Source organism: Amphiura filiformis, chromosome 18 (assembly GCF_039555335.1).
Source record: "Amphiura filiformis chromosome 18, Afil_fr2py, whole genome shotgun sequence".
Taxonomy (NCBI): Eukaryota; Metazoa; Echinodermata; class Ophiuroidea; order Amphilepidida; family Amphiuridae; genus Amphiura; species Amphiura filiformis.
This window is the reverse complement of record NC_092645.1, coordinates 46,694,107-46,711,033: the sequence shown is the minus strand read 5'-3', so window position 1 is coordinate 46,711,033 and position 16,927 is coordinate 46,694,107. Positions and strand designations below refer to the sequence as shown.

The 16,927-nt window shown below is 36.2% G+C and overlaps 1 protein-coding gene across 1 annotated transcript; it reads right to left on the bottom strand.

Annotated features, from left to right (window-relative positions):
* Positions 1–1,887: 1,887 nt before the first annotated feature.
* On the bottom strand, positions 1,888–9,132 carry LOC140138736 (uncharacterized). Its single transcript, XM_072160497.1, has 2 exons — positions 9,021–9,132; positions 1,888–4,657 (listed from the first exon to the last, which is right to left on the bottom strand). Exon 2 carries the CDS (start codon positions 4,407–4,409, stop codon positions 3,249–3,251), a length of 1,161 nt encoding a protein of 386 aa, XP_072016598.1. The 5' UTR covers positions 4,410–4,657; positions 9,021–9,132; the 3' UTR covers positions 1,888–3,248.
* Positions 9,133–16,927: the final 7,795 nt, after the last annotated feature.

Below are 16,927 nucleotides of genomic sequence, written 5' to 3'. Positions count from 1 at the left end.
GATCTTACAACTGCCGCTTACCACAATCTCATCAAGTTACATCCCTATACGTCTCACCAGTTCGAAATGGCAAAAAAAAAACCACCCAAAAACAATTTTTAAGTTAAATATGCAAATTAGCTACCTAATTTAGCGCCTAAAAATTGCATCAAGTCTTAGGGCAGCCACTTACCACCACCCTACCAAGTTATACCCCAATACACCTCACCAGCTCCGTGCAACTGCCGCTTACCACAACCTCATCAAGTTATATCCTATCGCCTCACCAGTTCTTCGAAATGGCAAAAAAAAAAAAAAAAAACTATTTTTAAGTTAAATATGCAAATTAGCTACTTAATTTGCATATTTTGCGCCAAAAATGCATCAAGTCTTAGGGCAGCCACTTACCACCACCCTACCAAGTTAAACCCAGATACACCTCACCAGCTCCGAGAAACTAACCTGGAAGCCAAAGGCATTTAAAAACAAAGTTCACACAATGCAAATGTATAAGACCCCATTATAGCATAAGGCAATTTTTAAGTCATTTTAAATGATTTTAAATGTGACGTATACAATTTGTCTATAACACAGGGAGATATAAAATGTAGGGATTTGGGTACTTTTTGTTCAATTTTCACAGAAATTGAAGGATTTTGACATTTGTTTTTGTTTGTCTGTTTACCCCTGGGTCGCTGAAACAAAGAATTATATTAATTAAATCACCTAATTTATAATTAATAAAGGACAAAGAAGGATAAAAGCAAAAGTATGCTTCATTTAGTTAAAACAATAGTAACATCCCTGTTGTGTACAAAAATATAACTCTATACGACAATGCAAATCAGGATCAATTCATGGACTAAGTGCACAGGGAAATGTTGAGTATGTAAATTAAATGGTACAGCCAAAATGCCAATGGGTATGTAATTTAACTAAAACAGCCTTAAATTGATATCGATATTAACATTGACGTCACAGATTCGATTTGTCACGTGATCGTCAAACCTGTACTAAAGGTGTCAGTTCTGCAGGAACTGACACAAAAATGGTAATTTAGGATAATCAATCAAAACTTCATGATATAGCTTCAGTATACCTTCAAGAGGACGCTATTAAACAGGACTGTTTTGGAACCTATTTCGCATGTTTTCAAAATGTTAAGATGCATAAGAAACATATAATTTACGAGTAAATCCTTGGATTCGTGGGTAACGCCGAATTCGTGGGTAAAGCTATAAGTACAATAGTACGTGTACTATAATACCGTTTGGGGTTTGCGTTTCTTAGGTGCATAAACTGTAAGTACTGTAAAAATTATAGCATACCCATGGCTTGAATATGGGCTGATTTAAACTTAAAATAAACAATCTCCTTGTTTTTCAAGGTTAGCATCTATTCGGGATTCATGGGTAACAAAAGTTTAAACCGTTGTAGATTCTTTTTTAAAGCGGTGAGCGTATTTTTACGATTTATAATTTTAAGCGCTTGTCAAACTAAATTCAGTGTCCAAAGTCATTAAATGTTAATATAAGTTATGGCAATTATATTTGCTGGACTCGTGGGTAACAGTTGATACGTGGGTAACGTCAAATTTGATTTTATGGAATTTTATGGGTAAAACGTATTTGCATAAAATAATCACTTGGACCTCAGAATTATAGAACGAAACTTTGTTTCATGATATAGTCATTTATGGCATATTCACTTAACATTTTTCAGAACAATCATTTTATTTTTGATACGCGGGTAACAAAATTATTAGCTAAATTGACTTAATGGCCTCTAAGTCCACAAACTTTGGTGGAATTCAATTGTTTTACATATGATGAGAGATCATGCAAACATCTTTCTAAAGGTAATAATTTCATTTTGATTGAAGGACATTCAATGACATATATGGTGCTTTATCTTTGAATTCATGGGTAACACCAATTCATTTATGCCATCATAACTTGTCCCCTGGTATGACTTGCTAGTAAAGGCCTATATGCACAAAGAGAGCACATTGGACGTAACATGATATGCTCCATCAATAACGTGATTTCCTTTATTAATGACATTTTAAAGTGGAAAGTTAACATAGAGAGAATTTTGTACCGCTTTCGCTGGAATTGACCAAATACCATTTCTGACCTCACTGACACTGATAAAGTATCTTTTTGGTGGTGTGAGTTCTGATGTGGATTTTAAGATTATCACTTGTTGTAAAGCCTTCACAATCCTCACACTGATAAGGTTTCTCTTTGGAGTGAGTCCCGATGTGTTTTTCAAGATCACCAGATGTAACATATTTCTGACAATACTGACATTGATGGTATATCTCTATGTGAGTACTGATGTGCAGCTTAAGATCATCATTCTGTGCAAAGCATTTCTGGCAATACGCACACCGATAGGGTTTCTCTTGAGTGTGAATTTTGATGTGTTCTTTCAGTTGGCAAGTACTTGCTAAGCATTTCTCAGTTATCAAACTGATAAGATTTGGTATGAGTTTCGATATGTTGTTGAAGAGTACCATTATGTGCAAAGTATTTAAGACAATATTGACACTGATAGGGTTTCTCTTGAGTGTGAATTTTGATGTGTTCTTTCAGTTGGCAAGTACTTGCTAAGCATTTCTCAGTTATCAAACTGATAAGATTTGGTATGAGTTTCGATATGTTGTTGAAGAGTACCATTATGTGCAAAGTATTTAAGACAATATCGACACTGATAGGGTTTCTCTTTGGTGTGAATTCTGATGTGCCCTTTAAGATTACTTTTAAATGCAAAGCATTCCTGACAATACTCACACTGATAGGGTTTCTCTTTGGTGTGGATTCTGATATGTTCTTTGAGTCTGTCACTACGTGCAAAGCATTTCTTACAATACTCGCACTGATAAGGTTTCTCTTTGGTGTGAGTTCCGATATGTTTTTTAAGACCACCATTCTGTGCAAAGCTTTTGTCACAGTACTCACACTGATAAGGTTTCTCTTTAGTGTGAATTCTGATGTGTTCTTTGAGGTTGTGCCTTTGAGAGAAGCATTTCTCACAATACTCACATTGATAGGGTTTCTCTTTGGTGTGAGTTCTGATATGTGTTTTAAGAGTGCTATTATGTGCAAAGCTTTTCTTACAGTACTCACATTGATAAAGTTTCTTTTTGGTGTGAGTTCTGATGTGTTCTGTGAGATTGTGCCTATGAGTAAAGCATTTCTCACAGTACTCACACTGATAGGGTTTCATTTTGTCTTGAGTTCCGGTATGTGTTTTAAGAGTGCCATTCAACGCAAAGTATTTCTCACAGTTATCACACTGATCAGATTTGGTATGAGTTCTGATATGTTGTTGAAGAGTACCATTATGTGCAAAGTATTCAAGACAATATTGACACTGATAGGGTTTCTGTTCGGTGTGAATTCTGATATGTTCTTTAAGTCTGTCACTACGTGCAAAGCATTTATCACAGTACCCACATTGATGGGGTTTCTCTTTGGTGTGAGTTCCGATATGTTTTTAAGACCACCATTCAGTGCAAAGCTTTTCTCACAGTACTCACACTGGTACGGTTTCTCTTTGGTGTGAATTCTGATGTGTTCTTTGAGACTGTGCCTTTGAGTAAAGCATTTATCACAGTACTCACACTGATAGGGTTTCTCTTTAGTGTGCGTTCTGATATGTTTTTTAAGACCACCATTCTGTGCAAATCTTTTCTCACAGTACTCACACTGATAAGGTTTCTTTTTGTCTTGAATTCCAATATGTGTTTTAAGACCACCATGCAGCGCAAAGCATTTCTCACAGTTATCACACTGATAAGATTTGGCATGAGTTCCATTATGTGCAAAGTATTTAAGACAATATTGACACTGATAAGGTTTCTCTTTGGTGTGAATTCTGATATGTGCTTTGAGTTTGTCACTACGTGCAAAGGATTTCTTACAATACTCACACTGATAGGGTTTCTCTTTGGTGTGAGTTCTGATATGTTTTTTAAGACCACCATTCTGTGCAAAGCTTTTGTCACAGTACTCACAATGATATGGTTTCTCTTTAGTGTGAATTCTGATGTGTTCTTTGAGGTTGTGCCTTTGAGAAAAGCATTTCTGACAATACTCACACTGATAGGGTTTCTCTTTGGTGTGAGTTCCGATATGTGTTTTAAGAGTGCCATTCAGTGCAAAGCATTTCTCACAGTACTCACACTGATAGGGTTTCTCTATAATGCTCAAGCAGTTTTTGTGATGGCACCATAGTTTACTGTGGCTGTTCAACTGTCTCTGTAGCTTGTTGGTTGAAAAACTTCTCTGACTAAACAAAAAATGTTTGCATCGAAGAAGCCGCACATATTTAATCATATGTCTGTTAACATGTGTTTTCAATTTCTCCAAAGAATAATGTTTGACTCTGCAAAGTGTACAAGAAAATGGTTGCAAAAGTTTCATTGTCTTCTGAAGATGTTTGCAATGTACTTACAAAAAGGCAATGCATTAATAAAGATCTACCCAGATTCAATTCAGATGCTGATCATTTAAGTTTATCTTGCACCACATAGGTCAAGTCAAAATAGCAAAGACGTCCTTCAAGAGAGGTGAGCAGCACACTTTAAGGCCACAAATCTCACTGGCTTCTGATATTAGGTCTGGTTGCTCTTTTGTTAGTTTCCAACTGCAGATTACGTGGAACAAAATATCTGAAATATTAATACAATCAATATGATAATATTCCTGTTTGGTATTATGAAGATTTTATTTCAGTAGCATAGCCAGGATTACGGATGTTGTGAATTATTGACCCAAATTTTTTTTGATGATTTAAAAAAGTGAAGAGCAAAAACATTAAAAAGGATAATAGCGCTAGCAACCTATTTAAATTTTATGTACAATTTTCAACATTTAAAAAAAGAACCTTTTTTCTTTCATCCTGCATAATAAAAAAGTCTATTGTTCACATAGCATTAAATGAACCAACTTCCATGATGTGTGCCCCCCCTCCACTGGCTATGCCACCGTTTTATTTCAAACTACATTACATATTGTTTTTATCAATATTGCGACGCTCTCCGCTCATATCTATTCATAGTCCTTTATTCTTATAAGTAGTTAGGGGTACAATAATTATGGGACCAATTTGCACGCCAGAATTGGACAGATTTCCAATGTTTCTATAGACCCATTCCATGTCAACTCAGGGATGTGCACCGCAGCACCTCTTCCATTTTTCTTTTTCTGTGTGGTGGTAGATATTGATGAGAAAGTAAAATCCTGAAAATTTGAGCTTCATACTCATTTCGTTTTCCCGTGGCATCAATTTGAAATTTAGGGGGTAGCGTAAAAATGTGTGCATAACCACGAAAGGCTGCGTTAGGAGGTCCATAAATGTATAAAGGAACCCTTAACAACTTTAAAAGTGTGTATCCTGGGGTACTTTTTGGTGTAGAATTCAAATCTGGTATCAGAAAACTTAACTCCTTTACTTTAAAAGATATAGGGCCCTCAAGATGCAACTTCGTCCAACCAGGACCAACTTCGCGGGGGTCAGAACTCCAAAAGTAAAAATAATTTTACTGTCCACTTTTTTGACAGTCAGAGCCCATTGGTCGGACATTACTTTTATCCAATATTGAGTATATTAGAATACAGTTAGCTGAGATATTACCCATTCAAAACCATTTTTTTTTTTTTTTTCCCCCCTGAAAAACCAATGTCAGACATTTTGCCCCACCTCCAACTTCAGGTATGTTGAAGATATGTTCTTGGACAACATTTCTGAGAGATATTGGCTTGGGGTCTCGATGGCTTCAACACATAAGTTAGGTTTGCCTACTCCATAGAGTTGTACACATTTTTGATTTCGCATGTATAATGATTTAATGTACAACTCTATGGAGTTAACCTATCTAAGTTGTTGAAGCCATCAAGACCCAATCAGAAATGTGTTTGTCCAGGGACATATTTCAATATCTGAATAGTGAGTCAAACTGTCTGACATTACTTTCAGGGGGTCAAATGTACAAAAAATTGCAATTGGGTTTTGCATGGGTAATATACACAAAAAGCTAGGATCTTTTCAAAGTTGTAAAGGGTTCCCTTTATACATTTATGGACCTCCAAACGTCGTCTTTCGCGTTGCAACACATTTTTTACACTGAAACCCTTAAATTTCAAATTGATGCCACGGGAAAACTTAATGGAGTATGAAGCTCAAATTTTCAGGATTTTATTTTCTCATCAATATCTACCACCACACAGAAAAAGAAAAAAATTGAAGAGGTGCTGCGGTGCACATCCCTGGAGTTGACATGGAATGGGTCTATAGAGAGTTTGTTGAAAAGGTCTATACAATTACAAAAGATGACCAATCCATGACATATATATGCGACCTTTAAGGCTTTGTTTTGAAAATCTCTGGTCATGCATGTGTACACTGTGAAACTTTAGTGGGCCCCCTGGGGACACGTTATATTAACAAATGCTGGCTGTTCGGGAACTTGACAAATATATAAAGCAAGATCGGGAAAATTGGGGGTATTCGGGTCTTTGCCTACCGTGTGCGGATCGAGACAAACAAAAACAATTCTGCATCACACCTTGAGTGTCTTACAATCAACATGTTTCACTATGAAGCGTGTCATATTACGCTTAGTATAATGAATGCCTCAAGAGCATGATTCCGAGATTGCTCAAGAAGCCTTAAGAATTTGCTCACCAGGGGATAGCTTCATATTCTAGGCTAGAGACCATTGCATTTAAAATCTAATCGGATTCGCTGAAGCATGGCACCGTGTAAAGCAATGGAAGTTCAGGTAAACACAGCAGATCACGACAGGCGATTGCATCAAAAATGTTGCTAAAATTACACTTCAGCAAAATTTTAGACCAGGTCCAAAATAGGCAAATCTTGCTCAAAAGATCAGTTGACTCATCGAAATAACTTTCATCCAAATTGCAACATTAACAGAATAAATAACATCCAGTGCAAAAAATTGCACCACTGTTCGACCGAAAAACGATACCAACACACTCTAGCATCGAATGCGTAACTATCACGTGCAAATTCGAAGCTAGAGTTCTTAAAAAATTCTCAGAGAAACCAAATATCCCCAATTTTTCCTCCATGTATGTATCAAGATGGCCGGCGGTCGAGTTCCAGTTCTCCTTCTCTAATTAGTCATTGATGTTAGTTTCAAGTTAAGTACGGTACGGTACCCCTCGACGGCACCACACATACATATTTTCAACGTAACTTGCCAATAATAATATTATGATTGATACACCCAAATTTTTAAAAATCAACTGTATCTGCAATATGCATATCCCTGAAGGACTAGGTCATGTGAGATTGTGATACATTTAGCACTGACAAAATAGTCATAGTATCATCATATCATGCCGCTGCTGCGTCACAGCTCTATCCTCATATCGACTGAGGATCAATTTGCCTGCTGTACGTCCTTTCATGAGCGAGAATTGGATATTTAGCGTAAGTAATACAGTAGACACCAGGGGTGGTCTCATTGCATTCTCTAAATTAAGTAAATTTCCATCGTCAACCGTGTAATTGAATGGGATTATTATGAAATTTTAAAACGCTTGAAATATCACAAACAAATAGGCCTATATGGCCAATTCCATGCTAAAAGTGCCTTTTGTAACGTCCGTAACAAAATTTTAGAACATTATTGCTCAAAACAGGAGCATTTATTTCAAATTTGCTAATCATGCCTCCATAGATTGATGTCAGACCTACTTCAAGATAGTAAAGAAAAAAATCTGAGAAAGCACCTTGACAGTTTTTTTTCAAATGAAAAACGTTACGGACGTTACATCTGAGATAAAATGTAACGTCCGTAACACTAAATCAACAGTGTAGGACGGTACAGGAGTATTAATTACAAACTTGCTTTTCATGTTTACAAAGAATGGAGTCAGGGCTTGCTCAATATAGTTAACAGAAAAAAATAAGACACAGAAATGAATGGCGATTTAAGGATATGTACCATCTGTCAAAATGGCAGGCACTTTAGCGTAACGTCCGTAACGCTCGTTTCTAATTTCTGTAGCTAATTAACTAAGAAAGCCAAAACAAAATTGCTTCATTATATTGAACATTAGAGTGTGTACTAGTAGCATTCAAAGAAATAAAGTGTTATCCTAACAGCAAACATGTGTGCTATTCACTTAAAAGTTGCAAGTTGCATGTATCTGTAACGTCTGTAACGGTGGAATTGTCCAGATGTATAATATAAATACAAACTAAAACCATTGGGGTTCGACCAGGGCTGTCAACTCTCACGCATTGGCCGTGAGTCTCACGCATTGGGTCACTTTCTTACGGTCTCACGCCAAGAAGGTAGTATAGGCCTAATCTCACGCCCAGGTAGTAAATCTCACGCAAAAAGCTGGAAAATGAGTAATATCTCACGCATCGTCATGAATAATTAGTTGCTCCTACTACCCCTCCCTTTTCACATTCTCGAGTCCCGTGGCTCAAATAATCATGGTACAAAATGAACATTGGAGTCGGCAAATCCCGGTACGCCTCTGTCTCACGCCAAGCAATTCCAAAAAGTTGAGAGCCCTGGGTTCGATAATGAACACCACAAAACTAATCGAGTATATAGAAAATGCCATACGGCCGGGCGGTTTCAAAAGTTGCCGGCTCTATCATGCCATTCGCCGCCTGGTAGACACATGGCTTGATGTAGTACGAGGAACCCATATATGCCGTACTTAGCTCTGCTAGTAGGGCAGCATCAATAACAAAAATGTCATACCGATAAATGACACGTCTGTTTTGTCCGTTTTTTAAAGTTTGCCTTGCGAAATAGGGCAGCATCAATAACGAAAATGTCATACCGATAAATTACACGTCTGTTTTGCCCGTTTTTTAAAGTTTGACTTGCAAACTAGGCTTGATGGGCGCAAAATTCAACAGGCTTGTCATGCTGTCAGTTGTGTATGATGTACCGTAGTGTTAACGTAAGCTTTTCAAATTCGATAAGTTTATCACTTGCTTTTGAGATCTGGTCATCCATAAACATATTCCATACTTACCAGTGATTGATTCCTTCTGTCAATCATAGGCCCTATGCAGCTCGTTTGATCTCTATCTAGAAAGTGCTCTTAAAAATTAACTGAATTCATAATAAATTCACGACAACAATTTCTTTGATATGATTACAGCTACACTTACGCCTGCGCAACGAATGGCTACCTACTATACATAGCCTGTGGGTAAATACACGAATCTGATTGGCTAAGACAACTTTATCCCAACTTTAGAGAAAGTGTTGCAAGTAGTGGAATATTGTACTTCAAATTATACATTTTTATCATTGAAAGTTTGAAACCAATACTGATATGACCACCTTTAATGTATTCTTGAAACAGATTCATCAGGAACGTTCATAGTTGATAAGATTGACAAAGGTTCTTTATTTATATGAAAACGGGAATTTTTTTTGTAATTTATTTATTTACTTATTTATAACATTTGGCACAAGGCCAGGCAGATCCAATATTGTAATGATTTTTATATCATGAAAGAAAAAAGTGTTTTCATAGCGTTAGCATCTACCAGGTTGTCTGGCAAAATTAAGAATTCTAAATGTGTACAGTGTATAAAATCTATTCAATTGGTAAACTTTGATTCCCAAAATATCAGGCACTGGCTGTAACCGCTGCATAAATAAACGTTCTGAGTCCGACATACAGTCACTGTGATTATCCACGTGTAGTTGATCTGATTCTCATGGTTTACCTTTGGCAGCGACAGCGACATTACAGCGTTTTGAATCCTGTGAAAAAACGCGGTATATAAATCCAACATTAATTTTATTATTTATTATTATTATTATATACCCGTTGACCGCTTTTTCAAGTTGAGTTTCGGCTACCCAATGACCCCATATAAAATTACCTTATGATGCAGAAACTTATTGCAGCAATTTTTTTTTTTAAAGATAATTTTGCTCCATTTGTCGACCTTTTCTACCCGAGTTTTCTAGACTTTTCTACACTTTTTTTTCAAACAACATTATCTACCGATCTACCGATAGGCCCTACACTTTCCATACAACTTTTAGTTGCCCAGCAAGCACAAAACGTTTTCGACATCATTCGCAAAAGGTTAGAAAAGGTTGCCATGAAAACGTTTAAATATCGGGTTATATAAAGGGTATAAACATTTTCATAACATTCAAAAACATTTGTTGATAACTTACTGCAAATATGCTAACATATTGTTATTGGAAGTGTTGACAAAATGTTTGGCAAAAAAGTTTTACAATATTAGGCCCCCTACATTTTGAAAATATTTCAAAAATATTGTTGTAGTGTGTTTTCATACAACACCAATATCGTTATGAATTCGGCAGAGTGACGAATCGAGAATTTTGAGCAAATTTAGTTTTTTGTATGCTTATGATTATGTTTCATGTGATCTTTTATTTCCACCAAAAATTAATGGTAAATCTTACTCACTGACGTAGTTATTGAAATTTCGATTTGGACGAATCGCGCCTAAGTGCGATAAATGAATTTGGCAGAGAGACGAATCGTATAATTAGCTGTACAAATCATGTTGATCTATAGTATTGTATAGCGGGAAACCCCGAATTTTTATATATTACATGTCCTATACTAATACATTTGATACCAACGTATGTAAGAGGTATCGTCTATCCATTTTTACCAAAATAAGTACAAACATTCCTCACATGATACTGTTGTGGTTTAATAATGTAAGTACGCGCCCGTGAAATTGGAAAATACCGCAAAATCATACGTAAAATATAGGCCAATATTGTTCTTTTTTGCTTTAAAATCCTCGAGTTATTGCTAAATATTACAGGGATGACTATTTATAACTTATATAGCAAGTTTAAGTCTACATAGTTTTAGGACAACCAGTAATTTCTACACAAAAGCCCCAAATCAAGAATACGTGCTATGGTTTACACGTAGTTAAATTCGTGTTCGACCTCTCTCTGCGCAGTGGTAGAGACATTTTGGATACAGCATAAAGCCGAATAGCTGTTAAATCGCGTTTTAGGGGATATATCGATTATTTCAGAACATGCAAGTATTGCCAATAATTCGTGTACATTCGCTTCTATAATATACATTTCAAATGAGTGCTCACGAATGTTCTCATTTTTTAGAAGGACCAATGGAATAGTACCAAGATTTTCAAACGCCGTTTTTTCAAAACAGCAAATTTGCGTATTCGTCACTCTGCCGTGTTCATAACGAATTATAATAGGCTATCATTTACTGAAACCATCAAAGGTCTATCATACTTGGTTCTAAAGTTATGAAGTTATGTTAATGTCTTATTTCTTATGTATTTTATTGTTTTTTACTCCATATTTTTACCTTTATCTCAGTTTCAAATTTGCCGCCTTCTGCACACATGTCACATTATTAGTAAATATCAGAGGATCATTTTCATCACTTTGTCAAAAATTCAATTTCTTATGTATTTTATCAAATATTGAGGGTCTTTTTATACAGGACAACGGGGGAGTGCACGCTTTTCGTAGTAAGGGGTTTATTTAATAGGCCCTACAAAAGACCCACCCCTTTTTTTTTTTTTTTGATTTCGCAGCTCCAAAAGACCCCCCTATTTGACCAAAATACAGCTCCGAAGACCCTTGATTTGGATAATTTCAGCTCTAAAAGACCCCCAAATTATTCATTCCTCATAGGCCCTATTACTGTTTTTTCAGGCGATTTTCAACTAGAAAGTCAAGAATGACCCTTGATTTTGATTTTGATCTTGATGTGCCCCCGGGGGGTTTCACATCCAGCCCCCCCCACCCCGGGGTTTCACATCCAGACTTTGATAATAAAGGTGACACGCACGCTGATATATAGATAAATTTGTTCACATTTATATAGTAGCCATTTTGATATGTCAAGATCGTAAACAAGTGTTGGGCGATATGCAATATAGTAACATCACTTGCGCAAATAACAAAATTAATGCTAAATATAACTAAAGTTGCTGTTCGAATTGAAAAATAAGGGTATATGCATGATAAATTGTTTGAAAAAAAACCCAGGGTCTGTTAGTGAAGGCTATATGCTGAAAAGGGGTCTCATATATTGAAGTGCCCTGCCCACCGGGGCTCGGTCGGGGCTGAAGATGAACACGATTTCAACCACACTTCAAATCATGTGTAAATTAGGTTGATGATCGAGTTAAGGGGTGGGGTATGAACGTTTGGACAGTATTTATTGTGGGACATTAGAGTACATCAGACATATCAAATTGCATTCTGAATACGAAGAATGTCCTTCTGATATCAAATAATTTTGATTTTTTGAAATTCGCAATGTAACACACATTTTATGGAAAATCATTAAAAATTGATATTTTTGATATTTAACAGTACTCGAAGTAAACTTACTCGAAGTAAACTTTATAAATCTGATGATTTATACTTGAAGTGTATGTAGGTGGGATGAAAAGCCGACGATCAATTGAAAATTTTGACCTTTCGTATTGAAGATATGGATTTTTTCCCAAAACACCAAAACAAATTAGGTCTGTTATATATCAAAAATGTGAAAAATATTTAATAATTTGTAATAAACTTTGTATTATATCGTGAATTTCAAAAAATGAAAATTATTTGATACCAGAAAGACATTCTGCGTATTCAGAGTGCTATTCGATATGTCTGATGTGCTCTCATGTCCCACAAAAAAATCTGTCGAAACGCTCATTCCAGATCACTTAAGGCGACGAGCAATTAAGGAACCAATCTCCGAAAAGATTTTCGATAAATTCATTAATTTCTCAAAAAGTAAAAATCTCAGTTTAACAAATGACGGTTAAAATGAAAGCCACTATATGGGGCCTAATTATCGTAGCATTACAAAACGCCTGACACCAATATAAACATTGTTTCGGCGTCCCAAATTCATAGTCATTAAAGCTCACGCACTTTTTTACAGATGGCCAGGAATTGCATATTTAGGTTTCAGCAATTGCTCGAAAAAAGGTGGTATGTTTTTGAAAAGCGTTTCCGCTTGGAATGTAGATAGTTATTATTGATATTACTGTTCGCGATTTTAATTTATGCACTCTTTAGCCGACAATTTTCAATGTATTTTACACACTCAAAATGTCGCTCGCGTAAATACTGATATTTTTTAACAGCATCCGTTTTTTTTAACAAAACAACTGTCCACATTAGTTCCCAAGACTTTGATGAAAACATACACCACATTTCGCCATAATACATTCTAGAAACGCTTGCTGTTAGAATAAGAAAATTTTTAATGCTAATTTATTGCACATTCTAGGGAAGCGTGGTTACCTTTTTAAAATAACCGAGTGAGAGGGTTTTCAAGAAAATATTTTTCCTGTCAAAACTGAAGCATCCTCTGTATAAAAGAAAATATGAATATTAACTGCACATCGTATATAACGATTCGTGATACCCAATTGTGGCACATTTGATGTCGTTTATGAGGCAGAGAATTTTATTTCAATTTTATATACGCCAAAATATTTTTTAATTGAGCAAGAATAAGGATAGAAAAACGTTGAAAAATCTATGTATAAATAACATTAGACCCGGCAAAAGATTACTGTTTAGTTTTCATGGTAATCTAATCTTTTATTTCCTGAAAAAAAAAAATGTGGGTCTAATGTCGAATATTTACATACTTGATCAAAACATCGAACGTGTATACAAGAAAATGGTAGGTTTTTCTCTATAGTATTTTACTGACCATGGAAATGTACTGAGACACAAGCACGTGTCAAAATCGATATAATGTACTGTCCATATAGACGCCCAGTTATCATGCTTATCGTTGGATTTTTTTGTATAAAACACGCAGTTAACAACAATTGAGCGCTAATAATACACATAAATGTTTTTATTTGAAATAAAATTCCAAAATATGGTACGTTTTCTGCCTTTGCTTGTCACGTGGTAGGCCTATGTTGAAGTTGCGATTATATCTTCAAATAAGTTTCAAATGAATTCCAACAAGACAAGTGGACGAGTGGTCTAAGGCGCTGGATTTATAGTGTGTCTAAAGCAGTCCGCCGCCGTGAGTTCAAACCCCGCCTCCGCCAAACTTTAATGAAGTAAAATTTAAATTAAAATTTTACTTTAAAAAAATTTCATATTGGGGAAATGTGACTGGCAGAATTTATGTATGGCGTGGAGTGGTGTGATGAAAACATAGATACCAAATCAGACTGTAGGTGACAGATTTTAAACTAGAATTGAAAGAACCAGCGTAGGCCCTCAACAATGCTGTTTCGTAATATATCGCGTTGTGATAAAAAGGTGGAATTTTGGACATCCTTTTGGCTGTTTTTAATAACAAGGAGATGCTTGACCTACCTTAAACTTCTCAAGTAGCCTTGACTTAATGTCCGTGGCTGTTTGGTATTATTGTATTTAGACGATTTTAACTATTTACTTACATTTGACCCGATGTTTGCCCAGAGAATGTTGTAGTATATTCCAAAAATGGCGAAGACTACCAAATCACGTTAAACCAGAAAAACGACAAGGTTCTCCTCAGATATTTGAGAGTTTGAGACCATATATTCACGGTTTTCCTACTAGCAATTCAAACCTGTGACAAATTTGGCTGGTTTGCGATATGATATACCATTTTTCACCCTGATGTGGTAGTGATGTCAGTACAGTGAGCATTTAATTGAGCACATCCAAATAATCACTAGCGTTCGGTCAAAGCGCTGGTGTACACAAGCACCCGCTTAAAGACGCCACATAGATGCACGAGCAAAACAGCTGCTTCAACGCGTTGACGTCACTGCCACATCAGGGTGAAAAATGGTAGACTATGAAACCTCAAACTCGCCCCTCGATAATGGTTGGCAAATGAAGCAGGCGGCAATTAGCAAATATGCGAGTGCAAGCGCCGCCCGAACAGTAGAAGGTTTCCGCATACCGAATATAGGTTTATATCATGGCCTCCAGGCCCTATGGTTTATTTTTCGAAAAGAAAGCATAATCAATTGAGAAGGGAATGGATATTGTCATAATAATATCAAAGTTAATACGATTGTATGATATCCAGCTTTGGTATTTTATTTGATTACACTAAACATGAAGTTATATCTTTACTAGCTTCATGCACTGAACATTTGCAGACCCGGCCTTCTACATGTAGTGAGCACCACATTAGATTGTGTTTACAAGAAATATTTATAAAACAAATAAATAACATTAAATCCATATTAGATTTACATAGCGCACCAGAGGATTCAAAGCGCTGTAATTTCGCTACCACGGGTGAATTATCAGAATCAGATATCATCAACTAGGCCGGTTGTAGCCGAATCCGGCGCAAACATATTCCCACTTAGATTGTAACATCCACTAATTATCTCAGTCCATTGGATAAAGAAAGTTTTTGATAACTTATCGCCGACTTTGAAAGCAGGAGGAAACCGGAGATCCCGGATTATGATACAATTTCAAATTTAACCAAAGCATACAAATGCAATATTACATGTACAGTATGATAACAGCAAGCACACCAACATGGTAAAATGTGAGTTATGTGACCGCGAACTATACCGGCCCATAAACGTGCAATAACCAGGAGAGGATAATACCAGCTCTTGCTCTCAGCATTCAGCAAGATAGATCGTACAATAGCATTAATTTCAAATTTCAAGGTTATGGTTGAGCGAACATTCCCTCATTTCAAATATATAGTTTTGGTTTCTCTATTGTTCAGAAACCAAAAATCAAGGGATTAAAATGTGGAGATGAACTGGTATGCAATCATAACACTATTGTGCTGGGAGGACACAAGAGGGTATATATAATCAAAAGTATAATGGCCTATAACCATACGTATATAATAGCCTATTGTGCTAACATTTTCATTATCGATATCTATCAACGCTGGCGACTTTTGATGCTCTCTGCCGTAGGTGGCACACTTCCATGACACAATAAAATTACACCCGAGTTCCGAGATTCGTTTGATAAGTTATGCATAGACATCGTTGAGACATAAAGGATGGATATATACGAGTCCTAGGCCTACATGTAGAAAATCATGTGCATATATTGAGGGGTGGGGGGGTGTTTTGTTTATTTGTCTGAAATATAAACGATGCATGATGATGTAGATGATTTGATATGAATTAGATTATTCCCCGGAAAGCACAACCCATACCTCTTACCTATGTTCCCTCCGCCACCTATATATAACCTCCTCCCTCCCCCTCCCCACACTCGATATCAACTCTTCCCTATTATTCCACTCCACTCTTGAGCCCCCTCTCCCCTCCTTCCCTTCCCACTTCCAATGCTCTCTCCCCTCTGTTTCTCTTTCTCCCTTACCCTTACCCCTCCCCTCACACACACACACACATAGGCCTACCCTCTTTCCCTGGCGATCTCTTCTATCTATCTCTCTCTCTATTCTCCAATAAATAAATTGAATAAAAGTTAGTTTAAACCAGCTTTCTATGATATTGATCTTCCGTCATGCGACATGCACATAAATAGAGTTGTGTATAATACTAGTGTTAATATCACTGAAGTCATAATCTGTCAAGTGCCTATTGTAATGTCTGTGGAAATATTTCGATGGTCTATATATTTTCACAGTGAAATCAGCTTAGGCTAATTCGTAGTCTCAAGTCAATGCTTTCAAACTAAATCAATGCTTTCAAATGTAGACTGCTTTGTTCGACTTCTCTGCTCGTGAATATTGCACTGCGAAATTTAAACATTTCTTTTGTATACTTAGATCAGGTAACTCGAAAATCCTGTAATTTTATTCGTTACACCACTTATAAGAAACTGAAACCAAAACCGTCACAAATGTTTAGTTTTAAACAAAAGGTAGAAACAATGAGTTCGATATCTTGTGATTCAAGTGGTTAGGCAGGACAATAGGAAACCACGTGACCAAAACCAAAACCAAAACTAAAACTCAAT

Coding starts and splice junctions, on each gene's coding strand:
- LOC140138736 (XM_072160497.1), bottom strand. CDS start 4,409: ATGAAACTTTTGCAACCATTTTCTTGTACACTTTGCAGAGTCAAACAT.